The sequence below is a fragment of the Triturus cristatus genome, chromosome 1_1 (assembly GCF_964204655.1).
Source record: "Triturus cristatus chromosome 1_1, aTriCri1.1, whole genome shotgun sequence".
NCBI classification, from domain to species: domain Eukaryota; kingdom Metazoa; phylum Chordata; class Amphibia; order Caudata; family Salamandridae; genus Triturus; species Triturus cristatus.
In genome coordinates, this window is record NC_140579.1 from 880,956,187 (window position 1) to 880,981,037 (window position 24,851).

A 24,851-nucleotide genomic window follows, 5' to 3' on the forward strand; every position below is an offset into this window, starting at 1 on the left:
CTTGGCGTCACAATTTATCAGAGAGAGCGGCCTATACGAATCACAGTCCACCGGGTCCTTACCCGGTTTCAGCAGTGAGGTAATCAATACCTCCTTCATTGTCCCAGGCAACACTCCCACCTCCAGGGAGTCCTCAAAGACCTCCCGAAGCACTGGAGCCATGACATCTATATAGCATTCATAAAATTCCGCCGGCAGCCAATCCAGCCCCGCCGCCTTACTGTTACTCAGAGACATAACCGCCTCTCGTATTTTATCCAATTCAAACGGGGCACCGAGAAACTGTCTATGTTCATCGCTCAACCAACACAATGCCACATCATCCAGAAAATCTCCAAACACGACCTCCTCACCTCCGCGTGCAGCGTATAACCCTGCATAATGCTCAGTAAATTGGCCCAAGATCCCCTTTGTGTCCTGATATAGCACCCTTCCCGGTGCTCGTATCTCCAAGATATTCGAAGTTCCCCGCGAATACCGAGTAATCTCTGCTAAAGCGCGGCCTGGTCTCTCTCCTTCACAATATCGACGGGACTGCCAATATTTGCCCCTAAATTTGGACTCCCTATCTGCCTCCCGCTCATACCGTGTAAGCACCTCTCTGAATTCCCTGTGGATAGGACCCATCGGTTCCCGGGCCATCCTGGTTTCCAGCTCCGCAAGTTCAGACTCTAATTTGGTGAGCGAGCTGCGTATGGCCTTGAGCACACCAAAGCTCTTAGAGATGTAGTAACCCCTGACCGTCACCTTGAACGCCTCCCAGATGGTCTCAACACTATCCACCGACCCCTTATTACGGGGAAAAAAACTCTATCTCCTCCCCCAATTCTGTCTGGAATAGGGGATCCAACAATGCCGTGGGCAGCATACGCCATCTTGGTGTTGCCCTTCCATAACCTGGGACCGCTATCTGAACCAGAACTGGACAGTGATCCGAATAAGACCTCTGCAAATGCGTCACTCGCCCTAAGTCCACCGCTAAGCCCCGAGATAGAAAGCAATAATCAAGCCTGGCCCAAGTGTTGGCATACGTGGTAAAGTGTGTCCCCTCCCGAATCCCAGCATGCACAAACCTCCAGCTGTCTATCAGTCCCCCTTCCTCCACTATTCCCGCCACAGCGTCCCTCGCACCCTTGTTGTATTGTGGGCTTCCATCCGACCTGTCCAGCCCTGGAGTCATTGTGACATTAAAATCCCCGCCCCATATAATATGCATGGAACCTGTGTTCAGTATCTTGCCCCACAGCATGGTGAAAAAGGCAGGCGAGTCCACATTTGGACCATAACAGTTTACAATCGTGACCCTGTCAGTGCCCAGTCTACCCCACAGCAGGACAAATCGCCCCTCAGTGTCTGTATGTTCCCCTAGCCGCACAAATGGCACCGTTTTCTTGATCAGGATCGCCGTGCCCCTGGCATAACCAGAATACGAGGAGAAGCTCCGCACTGCCGCCCATTTGCTCGCAAAGGTATAAGTAGCCCGGGGGCTAAGATGCGTCTCCTGCAACAATGCAACTTGCACCTGATGCTGCTCTAGATAAGCCACCACCCTCCTACATTTTCTCGCGTCATTCAACCCCTGGACATTCCAAGTCATGATCGTGATCTTCGACGCGCGTGCACTGTCCGCCATCGTCCGTTACACTCCCAATTTGAATATAGCACCCCAAATCAGTATGTCGCCTCCGCCTCAACCACAACCTGCAACACAATAGACCCCATTGCCACCACAACATTGGACGCCCACAAAACCATGTCAATATCGCAATGCATTTTTGCCACCTCCCTCCACCAAAGACCATCACCCCACAGCCAGCTCGAGTCTCCCTCCCCCAAATTGGAACTTCAAACATCCAAACCATAACTGAATCCCGTGATCCCACCCCACTCCCACTGAAGCTAACCCCAACCTGCCAGTCCTGTATCCCCCCCCCCCCCCCCCCCCCCCCCCCTCCCACTCATGCCCCAAAAAACACAGGCAAATAAACTCCCCAATCCCCAACCTTGTACTCGGGTAATTCCCATCGGGAAGCGTACCTAGGTGGCTCCACTAATACCCCCTCGCGATCACCTGCCCGACCACGCAGTGCGCAGCCTGGCCCAGCGATACGAGGTGGGGGTCCGGCGCTAGAAGCAGAGGCACCTGAAGCCCGCAATCGGCCACCAGTATCATCCCTTATCCAGCCAAAAAAAAACAAAAAACAACCTTGTCCGTATTCACTGCAGTCATAAAGGTACCTGATAATGCAGAGACTCCCCAAACCCACAACCATCCCCCAGACCTCTTAATCCCGTAGCAACCAGACTGAAGTAAGGTCCAGTACAATGTCTTGTAGCCAGGGACCCCAGTCTCAGGTCCCGGGCGATACTCTCACCTCTTCATCCAGCACAATAGGTACGCAAGGGCCTCCCCACTCACGGTTCACCATCCACCGGCTCTCCACGCTGGGGGTCCGCGGCTTCCTCCGCTCCAGCCCCCGGCCTTTGAGCACGCTTGTATGGCTTGAGAAAGTCCTCCACCAACTGAGGATTCGTGAAGAATTTCTGCCTCCCCTGGTACGTGACTCGCAGTCGTGCCGGGTAGAGCAATGCATAGTCCAGTTGCAAATTTCGCAGCTTAGCCTTTACTGCCAGAAATTTCCTACGTTCCTCTTGCACTATCTGCGTGAAGTCTGGATATAGCGTGAAGGAGTTTCCATCATAGGATAACAACCGCGTACTTCGTGCAGCCCATAGGGCTGCATCCTGGTCCCGATAGTTGAGCATCCGGGCTATGATCGGCCTGGGCGGCGCTCCCGGCTTCGGTCTGGGGCCCAGGGCCCGATGCGCCCTCTCCACTATGAATTGGGGTGAAAAGGCATCCGAGCCAATCGCCGCCTTCAACATCTTCTCGACGTACTCCTCCATTTTGCCCACATTTGTCGTCTCCGGGATACCAACGATGCGTACATTACACCTGCTTCTCGCTTCCAACTCCTCATTTTTAGCCGTGATGAGGCGCAGCAGATTGTCCATTTATGATACCTGTGAAGTGTGTTGCGTCACCCTGTCCTCAGTGTCCGATATCCGCTGTTCCGCCACTGTCAACCTTTCCTCTTGCGCATCCAGTTTTTGCACCACTGCCTCCATTCGGGATGACACCCTATCAACTTTATCCGCAATCGTAGCAAACCCTTGTCGCATTTCCCGCAAGACATCCTGTAGGTTTGTCGCTGTGTCCGCCGAACCCCCCGCCACTCCAGGCGGCTCCGCCAGGCTGCGATTCTCCTCCCCTGACTTGGTCGGTTTCTTGTTAGCCTCAAACGTGAGTTTGGGCTGCCTCGTGTCAGTCCTTCCCATCCTGATCCCCGGACGAAGCACTCCGCCGACACCAGCAAAGGGACACAACGCAAGCAGGTCTCCTCCCAACCAGGATTGGTGCCGACTCTACCTTCAAGCCCTCCGGAGCAGCCGCCGCACACCAACCCGCTGGCACGGTTGTCCAAAGTATGGGGGCTCAGTATGTCCGTCCCCTCAGCTCACTGCCAAAGATAACGGGACCCAGCAGCCATCTGCGCCACAACACCAGGAGATCAGGCCGTGTGCGGTTTCCTCCTCTCTCTCACCCAGTGTGCCCCACCTGCGTAGTGTCCACCAGCAGGACAGCACACTCCTCAGTAGTCACAGCAGGAGCCCGGGGGAAGGTCCACACACTCTGACCCCCAACTACACCAGGCACGGTATCCCTACCCGGCGGCGCTGCCCCCGTCCTCAGCACTCCAGTCTCTGCTCCCTCGGCACCGGGGACACCCCTGCGCCGCGTCGCCCACGGCTCCGAGGAGGGGGGGCGATGCCCTTCACCTCAGCCCCCGAGGGCGAGAAGCAGCGCTACACCTCCTGGCCCAGCGCCTCAAGGAGCGATCCAGGGCCGCGTTCCGCTCGCGGGACGGCCACAGTCCAGTCACACCTCCTGCACGCAATCGGAGGGGGCGCTGAGGGTCTTTCCTTCTCCGCCTCCACTAGCAGGTCACCAACCAGCCCCGCACTTCACCCGCAGCCAATACTCAGTAGCCTCTGGGAGCGTCGCACACGGCTCCTGCGTCAGCGGCGACGGCCGTTATCGCAGCCACGGTCTTGCGTGCCAGCGCGATCTGGCAGTGCGGCCTAGCGTCTCCAGCCGCTACCTCCGCCGCCAATGTCGGGGGTCGCGCTCCGTCCCCGCACCGCTGAAACCACTCAGCCTTGGCCAGCTCACTCCGGAGCCCTCACCGAAGATCCGCTGACGACTACGACCTCCAGCTGTGCCGATTTAGGATAATTTCACGGATAATCAGCGCCGGCCAGCGGGAGCCTCACGCGAAGGCGTCCATTCGCTAGTGCGCCACCTAGCGCCCCTAGGGGCACCCTGAACCTTCCTTCTTCAGATTCCAGATTCCAAAATACGAAGAAGAGCTAGAAGAAAGAAGACCTGCCCTGCAGCTGCTAAGAAGAGGAAGACATCAACTGCTTTGGCCCCAGCACTATCGGCCTGTCGATCCTCGATCCTGCTCCAACCCGGCATCTCTTGTGGCCAGCAACCTCACAGACCCCGGAGGACCTGGCTACCTTTTAACTCTAAGCCCCTGGGACTCCCATGAGTAGAGGCTCTACTCAAAATCTACTTCTAATCCCTGGCAGCAGCCCGGAACCGCGAACCCAGCCCACTCTGCACCCGCCAAGCCTGGCCTGTGCCGGAGTGAACAAAGACCACGAGGACGACCCCATGGCGACTGTGACCCAGAGTCCGGCACCCAAGGACCTCCCTCGACACTCCTGAAGAAGCCTGCAGCCTCAGAACCAGGTGCCCCCCCAACTGCGATCAACAGAGGGTAAGATTTCCCGACACCAAAGGCACCCCTGCACCCGGCGCCCCGCGGCCCCCTGTGCCCAATCCTGGGGTACCTACCTATCCTCCAACTACCCAACTTACCTCTCGAAGTGGTGGTGGCACCTGAAGAATCTTGGTCCCCGAGCTTGCAGTCTTTTTCTAAACCGGAGATTTCCCTTTGAAATCAATTGAGCGCCCGAAGGCACAAAAGCAGCCTGCACCCAGCCGCCCGAGTGGCCCTGGCAGTGTAACCTCTACACCTATCTACTTCCCCACTTGCCCTGAGTAAGTGACCAGGAGCCCAGCTCCCACAGCCGCGTGGCCTGCTAGTCCGCAGCCACCAACCAAGCCCCCCCTTCCTCTCTTAGGATAACATTGGGCCTAACTCTCTCTGCACCTGACCTCCCTTGTGCCGCTGAGGGTGAACCAACTGTACCTACCTGACCCTGGGAGACCCCTGAGTCTATGCCCAGAACCTTAACTCTGCTAGTCGAGTACTTACCTGAAAGCCGATGAATCAATTTTCTCCATAGGGTAACATTGACTGGTTTTTCTTGAAATTTCTTCTAAGTGTGGACTTTTCAAAACTTAAAATATTCACCAAAAATCAGCCGAGTAACAAACGGAAATACTCACCTGCTATTAGGTGAGCTCCCAGTGCTGGATCTTGGTGCCCAGCTCTTAAAAATACTTACAACTGTATAACACAATTTTCTCCCATAGGAAATCATTGACTGTTTTTCTGTGAAATTTCTTCTGTCGATTTCTGCAAACTTAAATATTCTGTAAAAATCGTATAAATTGTGAAAACGTAATTACTTACCTGTTTTGGATAAAGGTCCCAGTACTGAGTCTAGGCACCCAGTTCTGGATTACAAAAGTAACGAGAACATACTATACCTGCAACTTGAATTTTCTTCCATAGGGAATCATTGACTGTTTTCTATGAAATATTTTTTAAGTGTTAACTTTTAAAATAGGAAGATATTGTCTAAAAATCATCACAGTAATTAAGTCGACTTTTATCACTTGATTCCAAGTATTGACCCAGGGCTGAATCTAGGATCCAGTCCTGGAATTCCAAAAGTAATCCTAAAAGTAGTCTGTGGCAAATAACTTGAAACTTCCATTGAACTCAATGCATTATTGTGTTTAGAATTGTGTTGCCTATTGCAACCACTTGTAACTTTCTACAAAAGTCAATTGCATATTGCAAAAGTATTTATATAAAGCAACTCATTCTGAGAAAGTATATTTTAATACCTATTGTTGGTTCTAAAATAAAACAAGCATATTTTTTTTTATATATAAACCATTGGCCTAGAGTTCAGTTATTGTGTGTGTGACCATTTGCTGACTGAGTGTGTGCAACAAATGCTTTACACTGTCCTCTGATACTGCCTTATTGCTCGACCAAGCTTCCACTTTAGAGAGTAAGGTTAGATCTAACTTTAGCCTCTGCCAAACCTCTGGGGACTGTGGACTCTGTACACCCTGTACCTATTTGGGAACAGTATATACAGAGCCACTTTCTCACACCCGCCTCTCAATTCGCAGTCTCGCTATACTGACATCTTTTGTGCGCGAGGACTCGAGGCCTCGCGTCTTTGTTTTTTGTGTGATTAACGCCGAGGCGCCGTCAGATCAATAAATGAGTGGATTAACAAAGGCAAGCAGCAGCCGGACACTGGAATTCTCCCGAGGAAGCCCCCTCCCCTGAATATATATTTTTATTTCACAACGCATTATGAGGTCCCTGGCTTCCATGCTTGTATTTCCGTGGCAACTGCACAGGGAAGTGTTTCTGCGTCTCGCCAACCTTGTTTTTTATTCAAATGCTCTGATTAACAAGCATTGGCATAGGATACCAAGGATATTGTGCTGGATAGCTAAACACTTATAAGGTCCCAGAGGTGAGATCTATTGGCTATGCCAATGCTTGTTGTCTGATGTTGATGCTCATTAACTAAATGTGCCCTGGGTTCCTGCCAACCAGGTACCCAGTGCCTATGCTCTTTCCCTAATACTGTATTGTTGCAACCCCAATTGCCAACTCTTTGACCACATGTCGGTCCCTTGTAAAAGGTACGTACCATGGGTACCAAGGGCAATGTGATCAAGAGAGACCTCAGCACCTATTGTGCCACCCTTAGAGGCCCTGCACCTTAACACATACACACTGCCCTTGCAGGCTGCGTGTTTTGGTGCAGAGCAAAGTGAAGAGTCGACATGCCACACATCTGTGTGCGCGCCATGCCTACAATCCACTTCCTATGGTATAGGTAGGCCACCCCTATAGCTGGGTGCACCATACCACTGGTGAGGATACACATGCATGAGCCCTGTACACCTACAGTGTCTACTTCCATTCTTAGACATTATAAATGCAGTAAAGCCATAAAGAGCATATGGTCTGGGAGTTTGTCATTACTAACTCCACAGCACCATAATGGCTTTACTGAAAACTGGAAAGATTGATATCAAGCTTCTCAGCACATTAAACCCACACTGATGCCAGTGTGGGATTTATTGCCAAATGCACTCAGAGGGCATCTTAGAGATGCCCCCTGAAACATGACCTAACTCTAGTGTCCTGGCTAACTGGCTCCACACCAGGTGCCACTCCCAAACCTGCTTCTGGACCCCTTGGTCTAGAGCCTCCCGCTCTCGCGGTCCTAAAACAAAGCACACACTGGGCAGAGGTGCAGATCCTCATCTCCCAGGCTCTGTCTCCCATGAGCACTCGATTTGCTCACCAACACACTCTGGCTCCAGCCAATCTGCGAGTCTGCACCGACGCCCACGGCCTGAGTTTGTGGCCCAACACCATGTGGAGGTCTCCCTGGCGATCCTGATGTGGTGATACCTGACCTACCTCAAATCTCCCAACTACGCCTGCAGTCTCTATCTGGAGAATCCCCCCACTGCGACTGGAGCCGGTATGGAAAACCCGACACCAAAAGACAGCCCTGCACCCAACGCACTACGGCCTTGGGTGGCCCAATTGACGGTGTCCCGGCATCCAACAATATCTCAACTTACCTCTCCAACCGGTGGTCACCTCCAGAAGATCTTCGTCCTCAAACCTGCAATGTTTGTTTTTACGACCGGAGAATCCCCCATGAAACCAACAGGGCACCCGACGTAAATCTAGCACTTGCACCCATCCACCACTGTGGGTTCCCCTTTTGTGCTAACTGGGATCCCCCTTTGCTAAACTCTAGGAGCTTTGCTCCTACATCCAAGTGGCGTGCCCGTGAGTAGCCACCAACTGGAGTTCCCATATGCCCCCAATTGGATAACATTGGTCCTCAGAACTCTGCACCCGGCCACTCTGGTGCCACTGAGAGTGTCTTTGAGTGCATCCTTGACTCTGGGGAACCCTGGTTCTAACCCCAGAAGCCCAAGATTACTCACCTTTAAACGGATAACCTGATCTGAAGTTAAAAATTGTATGAAAACCTAAAACTCTGTTTTGAGAATAACTGACTTGCTTACCTTTTATCCAGGAAATGTCGCAGTATGATATCTAGGCATATCACACTGAGTAGAAAAGGTAATCCTGAAAAAGTCATCCTAAAAAGTAATCAAAAGTAATCCAAAAGAAATTACAACTGTATTTGCACATTTCTACAAACCTGTAAGAAACGTATTTATTCATCCAGCTTGCTTTTTAACAATCATTTTCCTGTACCAAATCTTGCTTGGTTGGTTCTATAAATAAAAATACAGAAAAGAAATACTTTTGATACAAACAATTGGTCTGAGTTCAGTGTGTGACATCATTTCATGTCTGAGTGTGTACAGTAAATGCTTAACACTACCCTGTGATAAAGCGTTACTGCTCGCCCACACTACCACAAATAGAGAGTAAGGTATTATCTACTTATACCTCTTTAGGTCATTAGGGATCCACTGAACTCTGTGCACACTATAACTCAAGAAATCAAAACCAAAGGGGATGATAGACAGAGTGTTGAACATTGCAGCACTCACCCCCAATCAACTGATCTGGGTTTAATCCATCATCATTCTTTAGCTCACTCCGCCACCCCAGTTCAGACATGGCCATATGCAAATCAGTCTGACCCTGTTCCTCATGGGAACAGTCCAGCCCGAACTGCCAAACCATGTCTTCCCTGGACCGGAAACGAGCATCCTGGGACCGGTTTCTGGGTAATCAGCCAGGCTAGCTTGAATCCAGTGGCAAAGTGAGCAAGGGACCTACGTCTGGGCATACCCTGCCAACTTAGGGCAAACAAAGCAAAACCAAAGGGGATGTGCACACTATACCTTACTTTGGTATAGTAAATACATAGCCAGATTCCTGAAATACTGGTAACTCCATAGATTGATTTAAGTGGAATTGTGAGACCACTTTTGGAAGAAATTTAGTATTGGTACATAGTACCACTTTGTCTCTCCGAAGTTGGAAGATTGGTTCCTTTAGATTAATGCCTGAGGCTCACTGACATGTCGTGATTGCAATGAGAAATGTAACTTTACAGGACAGAAACTGGAGAGGACATGAAGGAAGAGGCTTAAACGGGGGGGTGTTAACCGGGTTAACACAATGTTGAGATTGCAAGCAAGGGATGTAGGTACCTTAGGCGGGATAACTCTTTTGAGCCCTCCAAAAAAAGCTTTGACTACAGGAAATATGAATAGGTTTGTTCTGTTTTCCTGCCAAACAGGTACCCAGGGCCTATGTTCTTTCCCTAAAACTGCATTGAGACAAAACCCAACTGGCAAACTTTGGCCACATGTCTTTCCCTTGTAAATGGTACCATAGGTACAAGGCACTGTGGCCAGGGAAAGCCTCTAAAGGCTGCAGACTTATTGTGCCACCCTTAGAGGCCCTGTACCTTTACACACACACAAACACACACACACACTGCCATTGCAGGCTGCGTATTTTGAGGTATAACAAATGAAGGATTGACATGGCACACATCCCTGTGTGCCATGCCTACAACCCACTGCCCTGGCATAGGTCAGCCACCCCTCTAGCTGGGTGCACTATATTGGTGGTGATGGTACAGGTGCATGAGCCCTGTACCCCTATAGTTTCTAAACCAATTCTTAAACATTGTAAGTGCAGTAATGCCATTAAGAGTATCTGGTGCTGGGAGTTTGTCATTATAATCTCCACAGCACCATAATGGCATTATTGAAAACTGGGAATTTTGGTATCAAACTTCTCAGCCCATTAAACTCACACTGATGCCAGTGTGGGATTTAATCTTGGAGATGTCCCCCAAAAAACGACCTAACACTAGTGTCCTGGCCCGGTGCCAACACTAGACCAGTTTCTGGACCACTGGGTCGAGAGCCTGCTGCTCTTGGGGGTCTGAATCAATGCACATCCTGGGACGATGTGCCAAGCCTCCTCCCCCCAGGATGGTCACGGTCCACGAAGGGGAAGATTTAAAGGCTTGCCACCTTTGTGAGCTACCCCAGCCATTTGCTGCTTCCAGCAACTGGCCCCCACTGGTCTGATCCCCACTTTGGGAGGAAGAATCAGCGGGAAAACCAAGTGAGGAATGGAGGTGTGCCGACCTTAGCCAACCCCGCTCCTCGGGTGGGGAGGCGAGGTGAAGCACAACTCTCAGTCCCCGCCATCTTGCAGATGGGGAGAGCCAGCCAAACGGAGAGAGGCATATGCTCTCTACCACTGTAGGGTGACATAATAGGGGGTGTACCCACCCCAAGGAAGGGACCCATTAGCCCCAACCTTTACTTTCTCGTAACATTCCTAAATCTAATATGTAGGGGCAACCCCGAATCTTGCCTCCTCAGACAAGAACCGACCAGAAGAAGGAGGACCGAAGAAGCTGTGCTGAACTAAGAGGACACCCACTTACTTGGCCCCAGCCCTACCGGCCTGTCCGCACCTCTAACCTGCTCCAGCGAAATCCCGTTGCGTCCTGCAGCCATCAGCCCTCAAGGACCTGAAGGATCTGCCCTGCCTTCCAAACCTGAGACTTTCTCACGTGAGCACCGTATTTGCTCACCAACAGACTCTGGCCCCAGCCAAAACCTCGAGTCTGCACCCGATCCCCCTCAACCGAGTTCGAGTGGCAGAACACCATGAGGAGGTCTCCTCTGCAATCCTGACCTGAGATCTAGTGATCTGACCTGTCTCGAAGCTCCATTCGATGTCTGCAGACTATTTCTGGTGGATCCCCGCGACGGGAACTGGTAAGGAAAACCCGACGCTTAAAGACACCTCTGCACCCGAAGTCCCATGGTTTTGGGTGGCCCAACCGACGGTGTCCCAGGATCCCCAGGCATCCCAACTTACCTCTCCAACCGGTAGTCACCTCCAGAAGATCTTCGTCTCCGAGCCTGCAGTCTTTGTTGCAACCTGAGAATCCCCATTGAAAGCAACAGGGCACCCTATTCCAAAACAGCACCCTGCACCCAGCCGCGCCCTGTGCTGCTGCGAGTTTACTTTGGGTGCTAACTTGGATCCCACTGAGCCGAACACCAGGAGCTTTGCTCCCACAACCTTGTGGCCTGGTGAGCAGCCACCAACCAGAGGCCCCATGTGCCCCATTGGATAACATCGGGCCTCAGCACTCTGCACCCGGCCGCCCTAGTGCCGCTTAGGGTGTAACAAGAGTGCATCCTTGACCCTGGGGGACTCCTGAGTCTAACCCCAGAAACCCAACTCCCACAACAAAGTACTTACCTGTTAACCAATAAGACTCTTTCATCCCATAGGATAACATTGACTGGTTTTCTATGAAAAAGTTTCCAAGTGTGGAGTTGGAAAATACATAAGTCTCTAAAACTGTAACCAAATAACCAAAATGCCTTTACTTACCTAACAAATTTGGTATGAGTTCAGTCTTTGAATGTGTGACAATCATTTGCTGATTGAGTGTGTACAACAAATGCTAACACTACCTTCTAATAAAGCCTTACTGCTCGCCCACTCTGCCACAAATAGAGAATAAGGTGCTATCTACTTTTACCTCTGCCTACCTTTGGGGTTCCATTGGACTCTGTGCACAGTATACCTCACTTTGGTATATTATATACAGAGCCAGCTTCCTACAATTGTGTTATTCACCAAAGAGGTTTCCTTTACGCAAGCCAGTTTATGGATGTAGATGAACTACTTAAAGATTTACAGGTGAAAAAGAGTTTTTTTTGCTAGGTAAGGTCACTCCCTTTTCAACTCTCAGCTGCTGGCCTGAGAAGATGGGAGCTTCTTCAGTAACTGTTTAGCTATCAAAATACTTGGGTATCCTACTTGATGACAACCTCTTTCATTAGCCACATTTCCAACGTGGCATCCACCTGCTTTATTCTGCTGCACATGGTCTGAACAATGTTTGCTTCTTTTTGACATGTATTAAAAAATAATTATTCAAGTCTTGATCTTATCCCGATTGGACTACACTAGCTCCCTCTATTTAGGACATCCAGGCCATCTTCTGAAAAACTAGCAGATTATCCAGAATGCTGCAGTGGGTGTGCTTTTGAAAATTCCACCACTGGCTCATAACACTTTTATGTGCTACACTGGCTTGCAGTACACAAAAATGTAAAATGTAAAGCATTAGGTATGACGCAACTGGGCCTTCCACAATCTGGGCCCTTTATACTTAAATAATGAATTTTAATGATAGGTACCTACTCCTTCTCTTCCCTATACAACACACGCTTTACCTGTCCCAGTCATTAGGTCCATTACATCTGGAAGATATTTTTCCTACATTGCAACAAAACTCTGGCACTCTTTATCTTCTTTTAGGAAGCATATTGAGACCTGGCTAGTGCTAGTCTTTAGTATTGTAACAATGGGCTTATTGGGACATCTGTTAGAAAATTATATTAACAGTTGATACATGCATCTAAAAACAGTCAATTGAACATCCAGTATTAAAATCCTGACTTAATTGAGAGTATAAAATGTGCAATTTTTACTGCTACATCCGAAAATTGCATATCTGACAGAAGTATAATTGCATCAAGACTTGATTGTATGTGAAAATGTAAAGATAAGGGTCTTAAAATCTTTAAACAAGCAGCAGACAAAGAAAGGACAATCCACAGAAACATGGCATAATGAGCATTTTACATTAAATAAACACACATAGACAGCAATGGTATCCTGCACACCCATATACCATTCGGATCCGAAGAAAATTGGATTGCACCCCAGCCTAACTTTCGGGCAACTGAGTCATATATGGAAAGACGTCCTCATGGCCAAAGGTATTTCAGTATGAATCTTATTGATGATTTCTTCACAAGCAGGCCATATCCAGCCAAAAGGCTACCTTCCGGGATGACTGCCTCAGCGCTTGATGCTTGGAAAAGAAGTCCATTTTATTATTCAGCCCATCAAAAGGTTCATATATTTGAATTTATTTTTCCTATCCAGTGCATCCCTAGCCCACGAGGCCAGCATATCTTTGAAGAGTAGCCTCCTTATTTGCTTTCCTCTGAGCTCAGTGCCAGGACACCTTTGTGTGGTAGAGCACTATAAAATAGCTTGTATTCAATTATTTCTTCTTGCAGAAGAGCATAGGAAAGAAGGCTTCTGTCTGTGACCTGTCTTGGACCTCCTCGCATTTGTATTCTGGGTAATGAAGTGGACTCAAAGGGTCAGTCTGCTGGCCTCCTGTGTGGCTGTAAGGACCACAAAAGGTGCATGAGGCCTTTTTCCTGGAGTGACTAGTTGAGTAATGGCAAGTCCACCCTTACTGGGCTGTCTGTGACTTTTGCTGGAGTGGGTCCCGGCCTGCAAATGCTGTCCCTGAGGTCCTGGTCACCATTAGAAGTCACCAAAAAGAAATGATTAAAAAATAAGAAAACGTTGCATCTTAGAAATGTTTGACCTTTGTCAATTCGGGGCTAGCCACCAAAGGTGACAGGTTACTGACGAAGGCGCAAACTTGGTGAAGAAAAAAAGCAGGTTGGTCCCACTCTGAGCTTTTTGCGGTACCGTCTCTAACAGCGATCTGATTTAGTTGAATACATCCATCATTATTGCCCTGTTGGGATATTTCTACTTCCATAAAAGAAGACTAAAACAGAAGGTTAAATCCTTGACTGAGACTACCTAGTATGCTTAGCCGTCCTCCGTTGTATCGCGGTCAGCCTTAATTTGAGTTTAGAACCCGTTCATCCACACCCATAGATGGTATGCTATTTCTTGCTGTTTTAAAAATTTTTATATCTTCACGTTTCCTTATTGGATTTTAATGATTTGATTCATACAGTGTTTCTTGATGTGTAAAGATTTGGGGCTGTTTATTGGGTTGTGTGAGAAAGTGCCATCTTTCTTGCATGGCATGCCCCCACTTTTTGCTGAATTGCTGAATGTACTTTGACTGAGTGTGCCCTGGACTCCTGCCAATCAGGTGCCCAGGGCCTATGTTCCTTCCTTAAACACAAACTCCAAATTGGCAAACCCTGGCCACATGTCAGCCCCTAGTAAATGGTACCCTAGGTACCCAGGGCCTTGTGACCAGGGAAGGCCCCTAAGGGCTGCAGCACTCATTGTGCCACCCTTAGGGGCCCTGTACCCTTACACACACACACACTGCTTTTGCAGGCTGAGTGTCTGGGTGCAGGACAAAATGAAGAGTCGACATGGCACACATCCCTGTGTGCCATGCCCAACACCCACACTGCCAAGGCATATGTCAGTCACCCCTCTGGCTTGGTGCCTTATGCCCATGGTGTGGGCACAGGAGCAGGAGCCCTGTGCCCCTTCAGTACCCAGGTCCATTCCCGGGCACTGTAAGTGCAGTGCTGCCATTTAAGAGTACATGGTGCTGAGAGCTCGTTAAACACGAGCTCCACAGCACCATATTGGCAACACTAAAGACTGGGAAGTTTGTTATCAAACTTCCCAGCACATTAAACCCACACTGATGCCAGTGTGAGATTTAATGTACCAAGCACCCCAGAGGGCATCTTAGAGATGCCCCCTTACAACTAACCTACAATCCACGTCTGCTCTGAGGCTGCCCAGGCTGCCACACAGCAGACACGTTGCTGGACCCCTGGGTGGGAGAGCCCCTGCTCTCCCGGGCCTGCAACAATGCACATCCTAGGTGAGGTGAGAAATCTCCTCCCCCAGGATGAGCAAAGGGAAGCTTCAAAGGCATGCCGCCTCTGTGAGTTTCCCCAGGCCACTGCAACCCCCCACTCTGGCGGGAAGCTTGGCCGGAAACCCCATACAAGGACAGGGGATGTGCCAGCCTGCCCACCCCACCCCTCAGGTGGGGGAGGCGAGGTGAAGCACATCTCCGGGCTCTCGCCATCTTGAAGATGGGAGGTCCTACCCTATCAGGATTAGGCTACTGCCCCCCTCCCACAGGAGAGGGGCAGGATAGGGGGTGTACCCACCCCAGGACAAGGACCCATTGGTCTCTGACCTTCACCTACCTGTAACGCCCCTAAATCTAGTATTTAGGGGCACCCTGAACCTTCCTTCCGCAGATTCCAGATTCGAAAAACTACAAGAAGAGCAAGAACAAAGACCTGCCCTGCAGCTGCTAAAAAGGGAAGAAGACACCAACTGCTTTGGCCCCAGCCCTACCGGCCTGTCGACTCCCGGACCTGCACCAGCGCGGCATCTCTCGTGGCCAGCAACCTCACCAACCCGGGAGGACCTGGCTACCTTTTGGCTCTAAGCCCCTGGGACTCCCATGAGTAGAGGCTCTACTCAGAAACCTACTTCTAACCCCTGGCAGCAGTCCGGAACCGCGAACCCAGCACACTCTGCACCAGCCAAGCCTGGCCAGTGCTGGAGTGGACAAAGACCCTGAGGACGACCCCACGGCGACTGTGACCCCGAGTCCGGCACCCAAGGACCCCCCTCGACATTCCGGAAGAAGCCTGCAGCCTCGTAACAAGGTGCCCCCCCAACCGCGATCATCAGAGGGTAAGATTTCCCGACACCAAAAGGCACCCCTGCACGCTGAGCCCCCTGTGCCCAATCCCGGGGTACCCACCGAACCTACAACTACCCAACTTAACTCTCGAAGTGGTGGTGGCACCTGAAGCATCCTCGTCCCCGAGCTTGCAGCCTTTTTCCTAACCGGAACATTCCCATTGATTTCCATTGAGCGCCCGAAGGCTCAAAAGCACCCTGCACCCAGCCGCTCGAGTGGCCCTGGCAGTGCAATCTCTTCACTAGCCTACTTCCCCACTTGCCCTGAGTGAGTGACCAGGAGCCCAGCTCCCACAGCCGCGTGGCCTGCTAGTCAGCAGCCACCAAACCAGGCCCCCCTATTCCTCATAGGCTAACATTGGGCCTAACTCTCTCTGCACCCGGCCGTCCTGAAACCGCTGAGGGTGAACTGACTGTACCTACCTGACACTGGGAGACCCCTGAGTCTATGCCCAGAACTTCAACTCTGCCAGTCGAGAACTTACCCTTAAACCGCGAACTTCATTTTCCTCATAGGGTAACATAGACTGGCTTTTTCTTGGAAATTCTTCTAAGTGTGAACTTTTCAAAACTCAAAATATTCACCAAAAATCAGCCGAGTACCAAAAACGAATTTACTCACCTGCTCTTAGGTGAGCTCCCAGTGCTGGATCTTGGTGCCCAGCACTGACTCTGAAAAGTACCCACAACTTTAACTCATTTTTCTTCCATAGGAAACCATTGACTGCTTTTCTATGAAATTTCTTCTAAGTGTTGATTTCTGCAATTTCTAAATATTCCTCAAAAATCGTATAACATCTGAAAACGTAATTACTTACCTGTTTTGGATAAATGTCCCAGTACTGAGTCTAGCCACCCAGTACTGGATTACAAAAGTAACGATAACCTACTGTACCTGTAACCTACATTTCCTCCCATAGGGAATCATTGATTGTTTGCTCTGAAATATTTTCTAACTGCTCACTTTTGAAATAGCTAAACATTAGTTAAAAATCACTACAGTACCAAAGTCGGCTTTCAACAGCTGATTCTGAGAACTGACCCAGGACTGGATCTAGGATCCAAGCCTGGAATTACAAAAGTAATCTGAAAGTAATCTGTTGCATATAACTTGAATTTAACATTGAGCTCAATGTATTGTGTTTAGAAATAGTTGCCTACTGCAACTATTTGTAACTGTTTACTAAAAAGTCTATTGCATATACAAAAGTATTTTTATGAAACATCTCTTGTCGAGAAAGTATATTTTAATTCCAAGTGTTGGTTCTAAAATAAAACAAGCATATATTTTTTATATATACAAACCATTGGCCTAGAGTTCAGTTATTGAGTGTGTGGAACTATTTGCTGACTGAGTGTGTACAACAAATGCTTTACACGTCCTCTGATACTGCCTTACTGCTCGACCAGGCTACCACTTTGGAGAGTAAGGTTATATCTAACTTTAACCTCTGTTAAACCCTTGGGGTCTGTGGACTCTGTACACCCTGTACCTATTAAGGAACAGTATATACAGAGCCACTTTCTCACACCAGGGAAGGCCTCTCAGGGCTGCAGCACTTATTGTGCCACCCTTAGAGGCCCTGTACCCTAACACAAACACACTGCCCTTGCAGGCTGAGTGTCTGGGTACAAGACAAAACAGAGTCGACATGGCACACATCCCTGTGTGCCATGCCCACATCCTACACTGCCCTGGCATACATCGGCCACCCCTCTAACTGGGTGTCCTATGCCAGTGGTGTGGGCACAGGAGCATGAGCCCTGTGCCCCTACAGTACCCAGGTCCATTCCTGGGCACTGTAAGTGCAGTGCTGCTATTTAAGAGCATATGGTGCTGGGAGCTCGTCAAACACAAACTCCACAGCCCCATGGTGGCTCCACTGAAAACTGAGAAGTTTGGTATCAAACTTCTCAGCACATTAAACCTGCACTGATGCCAGTGTGGGATTTAATGTACAATGCACGACAGAGGGCACAGGGGTGTGGAATTTAATAAAATATCTACTTGTCCATGGGGCAGGTTGCTTCATATATCTACTTGTCTTGTAACAAAATCCACTTGTCCCTTTTGTGCCATGTAATGTGGCGACAAATTACGGCAGCAATCTCATTCAGCAAGAGTTCTGATAAAGCCTCTCTAATTATGCCAGGGCTTGTACCATAGCAGGGTTTGAATACTAGTAATTCCCTTATGTTGCTACGTTTCTGCAGGTCTACATACTGGGACTGAAGGTAGTGGTAAGCAATAGTTCAAGGGTTGGAATGCCCTTTTTAGTCTGTGCAAACCTACTAACTTGCACGTTTTAAGGGTTTTCACCAACTCTTTTCTAATCTTTTCCCATACTGAAAAAGGTTGGAAATTGACTCCTGGCAGTGGCAGACGTAAAACTTCTTCAGGGTTGGGAAAAAAGTGGTTGGAGGATAAGTAAACTTGAAACATTCAGATTTTCACATGAGCAAATGTACACAAGCACATTTGCTCATGCTAAAATGCAGTTCACAAATATTTTCTAGGAGTACTATTTATTGGCCTATTTCTGTAAATTCTTGTGAATTCACGGAGACTGTATATATGCACGTAACGCATGGATATATACAATGGATACACTTTTGAGACTTTCTTGAATAATTGGGCCTCTAATTAGGCCTGGGGTTAACCATGACCTTTTGTGTTTAGTAAAATTGTCTCTCTCTCTCTCTCTCTCTCTCTCTCTCTCTCTCTCTCTCTCTCTCTCTCTCTCACTCTCTCTCTCTCTCTTACACTCTCTCTCTCTCTCTTACACTCTCTCTCTCTCTTACACTCTCTCTCTCTTACACTCTCTCTCTCTCTTACACTCTCTCTCTCTCTTACACTCTCTCTCTCTCTTACACTCTCTCTTACACTCTCTCTTACACTCTCTCTTACACTCTCTCTTACACTCTCTCTTACACTCTCTCTCTCTCTCTCTCTCTTACTCTTGATCTATCAGCTGGCTTCACTGTTAGTAACAGTATTCTGCTCTATTACAAGGAGCCTATTGGCGCACATGGTAGTTTTGTTCAGTGCCTGGAACTGCTGTGGCAATGTGTGGTTTTTGAGACCAAAAACAGTTTTTTGCTTTTGCCAATGCTTGTTAGAATGGTGAGGGCCCTGCAGCTCCAACACAGATAAGGTTTTACAAAAACCATGCCTAAACAAGTCACGCATTGACAAAACCAAGAGCCTGACCACCAATTTCAGACCTTCTGGCTTTGCCATTGCTTGTTTATTTTTGTTTCCCACAATTTAACTGGTTACACTGATTTTCCATTATGAATATTTTTGGGAAATACACGCATACATCAACATGTTACTAAATGATGATACAAAGATATGGTACCTAAAATCTTACAGTAGTTTAGCAAAATATTTTTTTCCTACATTTTTTGGTGAACATTTTATTTTGAAAGCAAAGAATCACTGTTGCTTTCAAGCTTCTGCAAATATTTGCATATAATCAGAGAGCATTCTGGGAGCATTATACATAGCCTCATATTACTAAACTTTGAAAACGTGTGTACACATTTATACTGGAACCACTGTCAGTAGTGCAGGCAGAGTTGACATTTACTTTGTGCTCACCCTAATAATAAAGGCTTTGCATTAATGAACCATAAATACAAGTTTGAACAGTGTTAACACATGGACACACACTACCTTAACTGTAGACAATGCCCTGCCTTGATCCATAATGTGGTATTGTAAACTGGCAGATAAAGGGTTTTTGCTGTAGGGGGTTGGGCCTACTTGTCCTATGGACAAAATAGACATTAAAACTTGTTACCCTTGACCCCAAACAATATGTCCTGGGCGTCGGGCTATAGGAATTTCACATCCCTGCGGGCATCTTAGAGATGCCACCTGAACCTAACCTACAATCTAAGTCTTATCTGAGGGGCTGCCTAGGCTGCCACACAGCAGACATGTTGCTGGACCCCTGGGTAGAGAGCCATCCGCTCTCCTGGGCCTGCAACAATGCACATCTGGGGCGAGGTGCTAGGTCTCCTCCCCCAGGAAGGACAGGGGAAACTTCAAAGCCTTTGTGAGCTTCTCCAGGCCACTTGCTTTACTCAGCAACTGGCCCTTACCGGTTCTAAACCCCCACTCTGGCGGGAAGACTGGCCGGAAACCCCAAGTAAGGACAGCGGATGTGCCAGCCCTGCCAACCCCACCCCTCAGGTGGGGGAGGCGAGGTGAAGCACATCTCCAGGCCCTCGCCATCTTGAAGATGGGGAGCCCTACCCAATCAGGACTAGGCCACTGCCACCCCAGGACAGGGACCCAGTGGTCCCTGCCCTTTACCTACCTGTAACACCCCTAAATTTAATATTTCGGGGTACCCTGAACCTTCCTTCTTTAGATTACAGATTCTAAAACAGCAAAGAAGATCAAGAAGAAAGAAGACCTGCCGTGCAGCTGCTAAGAAGAGGAAGACACCAACTGCTTTGGCCCCAGCCCTGCCGGCCTGTCGACCCTCGAACCTGCTCCTGCTAAATCCCGGCACATCCTGTGGCCAGCAACCTCACAAGCCCTGGAGGACCTGGCTACCTTTTGACTCTGAGCACCTGGGACTCCCACGAGCAGTGACTCTGTTCAAAGCCAGTATCTAACCCCTGGCACCAGCCCGGAACTGCGAACCCTGCACACTCTGCACCTGCCAAGCCTGGCCTGTGCTGGACAAAGACCCCGAGGACGTCCCCCCTGGCGACTGTGACCCCGAATATGGCACCCAAGGACCCACCTCGAAGCTCCTGTCGACGCCTGCAGCCTCAGAACCGGGGACCCCCAACCGCGATCAACAGAGGGTAAGATTTCCCGACACTAAAAGGCGCCCTGCGGCCCACTGTGCCTGACTACTGGGTACCTACCTATCCTCCGACTTCCGAACTTAGCTCTTGAAGTGGTGGGCACACCTGAAGAATCTTCGTCCCCGAGATTGCAGCCTTTGTTCGTCCTTGAGCTTTTCCATTGCAATCCATTGAGCACCCGAAGGATCAAAAGCACCCTGCATTCAGCCGCCCGAGTGACCCTGGCAGTGTAACCTTTGCAGCTATCTACTTCCCCATTTGCCCTGAGCAAGTGACCAGGAGCCCAGCTCCCACAGCTGCGTGGCCTGCTAGTCAGCAGCCACCAACCAAGAGCCCCCTGCCTCCCATAGGATAGCATTGGGCCTAAACTCACTCTGCACCCGGCTGCCCCTGTGCTGCTGAGGGTGTAACAACTGTACTTACCTGACCCTGGGAGACCCCTGAGTCTATGCCCAGAACTTTACCTCTGCCAGTCGAGTATTTACCCAAAAGCCGATAGCTCATTTTCTCCCATAGGGTAACATTGACTGGTTTCTCTTGAAATTTCTTCAAAGTGTGGAGTTTCTAAACTTTAAAATATTCACCTAAAATCAACAGAGTAACGAAAAAGGTAATACTCACCTGCTATTAGGAGAGATCCCAGTGCTGGATCTTGGTGCCCAGCACTAACCCTGAAAAGTACTTGCGACCGTACTTACGACTAACTCAATATTTTTCCATAGGAATCCATTCACTGTTTTTCTGTGAAATTTCTTCTGAGTGTCGATTTTGCGAACTTATAAATATTCCTTAAAACTCGCCTGTATAACTTAAACGCAGTTTCTCAACTGCTCACAGGTGGTACACTAGTGCTGGATCCAGGATCCAACCCTGACCTAGAAAAAGTAACCCTAACCCCACTTACCTGCTAAGTGAATTTCCTCCCATAGGATAACATTGGTAATTTGATAAGAAAGTTTCTGTCAACTTTTAAAATAGCAAAATATTGCTTAAAAATCACAACAGTAACTAAAACATATTTACTCACTTGTTTCCAAGAACTGTCCCAGGACTGAATCTAGGATCCAGTCCTGGAGTTAGAAGAGTAATCCTGAAAGTAATCAATTGCATATAACTTAAAATTCCCATTGAGCTCAATGTATTATTGTGTTTGAAATTGTGTTGCCTATTGCTACAAACTGTAACTATTGCATTTCAAGTCAATTGCCTCTTGCAAAGTATTTAACTAAAGCATCTCATTCTGAGAAAGTATATTTTGATACCTATTGTTGGAACTAAAATAAAACAACCATATATTTTTATATGCAAACCATTGGCCTAGAGTTCAGTTCTTGAGTGTGTGAGACCATGTGCTGACTGAGTGTGTACAACAAATGATTTACACTGTCCTCTGATACTGCCTTACTGCTCGACCAGGCTACCACTTTATAGAGTAAGCTTATATCTAACTTTAGCCTCTGCCAAACCTCTGGGGACTGTGGACTCTGTACACACTGTACCTATTTGGGAACAATATATACAGAGCCACTTTCCTACAGGTTGTGCTTTGACTTTATTATTGTTTTTGTACTGTAAATAACTAATTCATTTTTCATAAGTTAAGCTTATCTTCACTGTGCCATAGCTACTAGGGGTTGATACCATGTTTATTTGTTAATAGGATGTGATTAGCCAAACAAGATTTTGGACCTATTATTTGAAAAGGCCACACAACCTATCCAACTAATAAACTATTTTCTTAGAAAAGCTAAATAGCTATTCCTGTTTGATAGATATTTTTTGATGTTTGATGGAAACATCTAATGTTATGATTCTGCCTCACATTTGAGCATTCTGCAGCAGCAGTCAGTTCTAATCTTTCAGGGTGTGTTTTGCTACCTACAGATGGGGCCGCTGGAAAGAGATCCTGTCACATGGGCGTTTCAAGCGTCGAATGTCAGAGAGAGATGTGGAGATCATCTGTCGCACTATCTTGGTTTACTGTCTGTTGCACTATCGCGGGGATGACAACATCAAGAGTTTCATATGGGACCTGATCAGCCCACTTGAGAATGGGCAGTCTAAGGAACTGCAGAACCACACTGGTAATTGTAAGACTTAAAGATGTGCATTGATGCTCTCCTTCTACAGATCATTGATATCAAGCATATCGTGCTCATTGTGTGCGTATTTGAACTGAGTCATGGGTCCTAGAGGAGCAACCCTCTGAATCTGTTTATTTGCCAATCTTCCAACTTCCTCCTTTTATAAATGAAATACTCTATATCTGTGTACCAATTGGCCTTAACTACACCGTCCTGTGGGTGATGTGGTATTTTTGCAGCGTGAATCTTTCTGGATTCACTATGCTGTGCATTATTCCGCCATCTAGTGGTTGGGTCCGGAATTGTAGTATTTCTTCTCTTTTTTTCCCGTGGCCCCAGTGGGCGTCGACATACCACCATTTGGTGTCCTTCGTGACGTCGCCACGCTTCCTCCGGAAGCTCCCACCTTTGGTCGCCCTCTTCAGATTCTTTTTTCCGCCGTTGGGTCTGGATCAACAGGAATGAGCTCCAAGAACTTTGGAGAGAAGAATCGACGAAAGATTGGAATATATCACCGGGGAAGACACCAGAGACCAAGTAAGAAGAAACTCGTTGTACGGTTCAGAGAACTTCGAAGAATTCGACGTTTTCGAAGGAGAATGTGCATACAGGGGGCTCCCTGGGCGCGGTGATGGACAAGACTCCTTTCAAATTCTGCGCACACTGCCACCACAAGTACGCGCAAAATGACCAACACCCGGTTTGAAATCTCTGCTTGCCGCTCGACCATCAAAGCGAGGACTGCAACGCCTGTGCAGCGTTCACCCCAAAGACTCTCAGAGTAAGGGAGACGCAGAGAAGAGCAAACTACAACATGCAGGGGACACCCCCTTGCTACGAGATTTGGGACTCTCCAGCGGAGAGGAAGACAACGTAGCAGAAGGACCAGAAGACGTCGTGGTCGTAGAGGTCGAAAAGAAAGCATCGAAGGAGGTAAGAGTCGTCGAACCCTAAACTCTTCACTGATACTCGCAGAGGTGAGCCAAAGTCCTTGAAAGGAGCAGGGCCGTCGAAGCACTCGACGTCGACTACTGCAGCCAGGGACAAACAGACAGTCGGATCCTCTGAGATGGACCCCCAGACGGCGAAATCCCAAGACACGGGAAAGGCGCCGAAGAGCAGCAAAGAAAAACAGGCTTCGACACCGAAAGGCGAAGGCCCGAGACAGGTTTCGACGTCGACAACCACGAAGAGGAAGGTAGAGGCCATCAAAGTCGATCACGCGACAGAGATGGAGAAGAAAAGAAAGAGGCTCGAGGCCGAAATGGCTAACATCTTGCAACGCAAGAAAGACTTCGACGAAAAGCAAAAATTCTACAGCATACCGTTGAAGACTAACCCCCGAAACAGAAAAGGGCGTCGGGGAATTCGAAGCGCCGAGCACACCTGAACCTGGAGAGGAACAGGAAGAGGACCTGTACTACGGGACAGGCAAAGGGGAAGAATTTGAGACTTACCAAGAGTCGACTTCTTCGGAGATTCACGACTTGCCGTGGGGAGATCTCGACGCCGAATCACCAGAAGAGGGCGTAGGTTCATATCCGTCGAGGCCTTCGCCGCCGGACGACATAGGGATCTACAATCAAGTCATCAAAAGGGCGGCTGAGACGAATGGAGTGCAGTTAGAGGAAGAGAAACCACAGTCTTGCTTCCTCTTGGAGACCTTGCTGCCTTCACAGACTAAAACCCAGTTCCTGCCCATGCTCCCAAGTGTGCTGGACCAGGGGAAGGAGGCATTCAAAGAGCCTGCCATGTGTAGAGCTGTGACTCCATGAGCAGAGAAAAAATATAAACATTCTTCGAAGGACCCCATGTACATCAGAGGGTCAGTACCAGCCGACTCCATCATTACATCCACAGCTCGGAAAAGAGCAAATATACCCACAAACTCTGGCCCTCCATGAGACAAAGAAAGCAAGAGGATGGACAGGATAGGTAGGAAGATGGAAAGGAGTGCAGCCATACAATGGCGCATCGTCAACTCGTACGCGCTCATCAACAGACATGCATACCAGCTCTGGGAAGAAGTGGGAGAACTCCTCAAGCACGTACCAGAACAATACCAGAGAAGAGCAAGCCATCTGGTAGAAGAGGGGAAGAACATGACTAATACACGTTCAAAGTCATCCCTGGACGAGAAATCGAGCAGGCAGATGATGCTGGGGATCAC

General features: G+C 48.7%; 1 protein-coding gene across 7 annotated transcripts in view; it reads left to right on the forward strand.

The window, feature by feature from the left end:
• LOC146871232 (ATP-dependent chromatin remodeler CHD8-like) overlaps positions 1-24,851 on the forward strand; it is a 2,388,691-nt gene that overhangs the window by 1,127,761 nt on the left and 1,236,079 nt on the right. For 5 of the 7 annotated variants that reach the window (XM_085650618.1, XM_085650640.1, XM_085650631.1 and 2 more), the window contains exon 22: positions 22,482-22,687. In XM_085650618.1, coding sequence (XP_085506744.1) covers positions 22,482-22,687 — 206 coding nt within the window. The remainder of the gene's footprint in view (positions 1-22,481; positions 22,688-24,851) is intronic. The other 2 variants (XM_085650635.1, XM_085650648.1) reach the window with 1 other exon arrangement.